This window comes from Eimeria maxima, genomic scaffold (assembly GCF_000499605.1).
Source record: "Eimeria maxima Weybridge genomic scaffold, Emw_scaff1906, whole genome shotgun sequence".
In the NCBI taxonomy this organism is placed as follows: domain Eukaryota; phylum Apicomplexa; class Conoidasida; order Eucoccidiorida; family Eimeriidae; genus Eimeria; species Eimeria maxima.
The window spans coordinates 1,039-5,314 of NW_013564807.1; the positions used below are offsets into that span (position 1 = coordinate 1,039).

The 4,276-nt window shown below is 46.9% G+C and overlaps 1 protein-coding gene across 1 annotated transcript; it reads left to right on the top strand.

Annotated features, from left to right (window-relative positions):
• Nucleotides 1-903: 903 nt before the first annotated feature.
• Nucleotides 904-3,624, top strand: EMWEY_00056280 (hypothetical protein, conserved; the record flags this gene model as incomplete). The annotated part of the gene is made up of 1 exon (XM_013480421.1): nucleotides 904-3,624. The coding sequence occupies one exon, from the start codon at nucleotides 904-906 to the stop codon at nucleotides 3,622-3,624; it is 2,721 nt and encodes a 906-aa protein (XP_013335875.1).
• Between the last annotated feature and the right edge of the window lie 652 nt (nucleotides 3,625-4,276).

Sequence of the window (4,276 nt, forward strand, 5' to 3'; positions counted from 1 at the left end):
ATGAATAAAAGTGTCTCCTTTTTTTTTTTTTTATTAGGAAATAGTATTCCTAAATCCTCATCTAGGGGAAGCACATAAATGGATGCAAAAAAAGCACGAAAGGGGACTGTGTACTGCATGCCGTAACCTAACAGCAGGAAAGAGGTGTCTCCTTGAATCTAATTGTCTCCTTTGTCATCATTCTTCTCATCTTACACCAGAAATTGTAAGTATTTATTTATTTATTTATTTATTTATTTATTTATTTATTTTATTTATTTATTTTATTTATTTATTTTATTTATTTATTTATTTTATATATATGTTGTATATTTATTTATGTTTATATATGTTTATATTATGTATATTTATATCTTATATATGTATATCTATGTATATATATATATATGTACATATATGTGTATATATGTATATATATGTATATACATGTATATATACATGTATATATATGTATATATATACATATATATACATGTATATATCTGTATATGTTAATATATGTATATACATATATATGTATATGTACGTATATGTAATTAAATAAATAAATAAAATAAATAGAGCAAATAAATAAAATAAATAGATGAATAAATAAATAAATAAATAATATATATGTATATATGTATATATGTGCATATGTATATATTTATATATGTATATATGTATATATGTATATATGTATATATATGTATGCAGCAAGAAGCAATGAAGAAAGAGGCAGCAGCAATAAGAGAGAAAGTATTAATAGAGCATAAAGAAGGAAGATGCCGTCCTTGTTTATCTTATTATTCTTCTTCGTTAGGTTGTGCAGCAAGAGAGTTCTGCTGCTGCTGTCATAGCGATAGCCACAGCAACAGCAGCAACAGCAGCACATATTTCTTAACTATATTACATAACCAAGGAATGTGTCTCCCTTGTGCCCCTACACATAGTAATGAGCCTGGTTGCCCAGGAGACACCTGTCTCTATTGTCATCATCCTTCGCATGCAGATAAGAATAATAAGGAGAGACACTTTTCTTATGTGCTGCATGCACGGGGTGTATGCAGACCTTGTTCCTTATTCTTATTAAATGCATGCCCTAAGGATAATTTATCTTGTACTTTTTGTCATCATGATGATCATAGGACACATCCTGCTGCTGCTGCTGCTGTTGGTCCTGCTGCTGTTGCTGCTGCTGTTGCGGCGGGAGCTGTCGGTGCAGCGGGGGCTGCAGCTGCTGCAGCGGCGGCAGCAGGTGTTCAACCAGCAGCAGCAGCAGGAGCTGCTGCTGCTGCAGGGAATCCAGCTGCTGTTGTTCCAGCACCAGGAGTACCACCTAATCCTGCTGCTGCTGTTGCTGCTGCACCACTTATACCGGGGGGGCCCCTTCTTGCACCACCGCCACCAGCAGCAGCAGCACTTGCAAGGCCAAGGGTTTTATTGCCACCACCAGGACCTAATCCTGCTGCTGCTGCTGCTGCTGCAGCAGCAGCAGGTGCACCAGGAGCAGCAGCTGGACCGCCGGTTCTTGGATACCCATCACCTTTCTTCCCCGTCGCTCCCTTCGTGGGGGCCCCTAGGGGGCCCCCTCCTCTTATACTTGCTGGGCCTACGAGACCCTCACCCTTACCGCTTAATAATCCTGCAGCAGCAGCAGCAGCAGCAGCTGGTGCTGCACCTGCATCCGAGCCTCTTATTCTTACTCCTCCTGCTGCAGCACTTGCGGATTCTACTCATACGCCAACTGCTGCTGCTGCAGCAGCAGGAGCAGCAGCAGCAGCACCTTCTGGTGCAGCAGCAGATGCTGCTGCTCCTTCCTCACCTACTGGATCAAAGCCTCCACCTCCTCAACCGCCTACTGATGGAAATGCTGCTGCTGCTGCTGCTGCTGACAGCAGCGAGCAGCAAGATGCAGCAGCAGGAAATGCTGCTGCTGCTGCAGCAGAAGCAACCGAAGCAGCAGCCAAAGATGGGGATCAATCGCAAGCAAATAGCAGCAGCAGCAGCAGCAGCACCACTACTACCGGACAAACAGATGGTGCTGCTGCTGCTGCAGGGGATCAACCTGCTGCAGCTGCTCCTGCTCCTGCTGCTGCTGCTGCTGCAGATAGCAGCTCCGCAGCAGAGGAAGCTCCTCCTCCTCCCGATAGTATTGAAGCTGCAGCAGCAGCATATGCTGCAGCACAGCAGAAGAAGATGCAACTGCAGCAGCAGCAAGGTGGTGCCATGGCAGCAGGTGCGTCTCCTGTTGCTGCAGCAGCAGCAGGAGGGACACCATGGGTAGGGGGGCCCCCTCAAGGGGGTACTAATATGTGGGGCTCTGCCCCTGTAGGTTTTATGATGGGTGGTACCCATCAATTCTATCCAGTAGGAGGAATGCCACATGGAGGTATGGGGGCCCCCATGGGGGCCCCTATGGGGGCGCCAATGGGGCCCCCCATGGGTCACCCTGGGGCCCCCATGATAATGCAGAGTGGAGGAGGTATGCTCCAACCTGCAGGAGGATTCTTCATGGGGGGCCCCCATTACCCTGGTGCATTCCCGGGGGCCCCCATGAATAATATGGAGGGGCCCCCCCATCATCCTTATTATATGGGGGGAGGGGCAGTACCCCCTATGGCTCACCCTCCTGGAAGCGAGCAGCAGCAGCAGCAGCAGCAGCAGCAGCAGCAGCAGCAGCAGCAGCATGATGGACAAGATGGAGCAGCTAAACATCCGCCACCTCCATTAGGAGGTGTTACTGTATTACCTCTAGGAATGCAGCAGCAGCAACAGCAGCAGCAGCAGCAACAGCAGCAGCTGCTGCAGCTGCCTCCTCCTCCTCATCCCCCACACCCTCAGCACCCTCTGCCTCCGCAGCCACCGCAACCACCGCAGCCACCGCAGCCACCGCAGCAGCACCATCTACATATGCAGCAGCTGTCTCCTATGCAGCAGCATCAGCAGCAGCAGCAAGGAGCTATGCGTGCTGCACTAGGGTCCCCGTCGCACATGGGGGGCCCCCAGATATTGAGGCCCCCGAGGCCCCCCCCTCCCTCTGTGCCTCATGATGTACAGGGCAACCTGCAGCAGCAGATTGCTATGGCAAGAGATGCAGCAGCAGCAATTAGCAGCGGCAGCAGCAGCAGCAGCAGCAGCAGCACTGGTTGGGGTGCAGCAGGTACGAATAGTGTACCACCACCACCACCACCTGGTCCTCCACCAACACAAGGCAGCAGCAGCAGCAGCAGCAGCAGCAGCAGCAGCAGCACAACTGGTGTTGTTGCTCGTCTGCAGCAGCAGGATGCACAGACAGCAGCAGGAGCACCAGGTGCTGCTGCTGCTGGTGGTGGTGCTGCTGCTGGTCAAGGAGGACGACCGTCTATGTCACCTGCTGCTGCTGCAGCTGCTGCTGCTGCAGCAGCACTTGCTGCTGCAGCACTCGCTGCACGCAGAAAAGGTGATGCAGCAGCAGAAGCTGCTAGACAGCAAGCAGCAGCAGCAGCAGCACAGGTCGAGGCATCCGTCTTAAGTCAGCAGCAGCAGCAGCAGCAGCAGCCGCACCAACCACGATTGCCAGCAAGCGTCATAGCAGCAGCAGAAGCAGCAAAGGCAGCAGCAGCAAAGATATCTGCTGCTATGGCTGGCAGTCTTAAGCCATAAACAATGGAGGGTTACGCCTCCTGCAGCAGCAGCAGCAACAGCGGTAGCAGCAGCAGCTGCTGCTGCTGCTGCAGTAACAGCAGCAGCAACAGATACAGCAACTGCAGCAGATACACAGCAGCTGCAGCAGAAACAGCGGTAGAAGAAATGGCTGCAGCAGCAGCATAAATTGCTGCTGCTGCAGCAGATGCAGCAGAAGCTACTACTGCAACAACAACAACAGCAGCAGCGACTGCCGCTGCTGCTGCTGCTGCTGCAGCAGAAGAAGGAATGCTCTGTTGACAGCGAGAGGAAGAAAGTGCATGCATGCATGAATAGATAATATTATATATATTTAATTAAATAAAATAAATAAATATAAATAAATAAATATAAATAAATATAAATAAATAATAATATATTTATTTATTTATTTATTTATTTATGTCTTTCTTTTATGTTATTTATTATCTTTCTTTTTCTTCTTTTCTCTCCTTATATATGAACTATTATTCATTATATTTATTAATATATTTATATATTATTTATTTATATATTTATTTATTTATTTATTTATTTATTTATTATTAGTTATAATTATATTAGGTATATTATTAGTAGTATATTATTATTATAGTAATAGTATTAGTATATTAGTAATTATTATTATTAT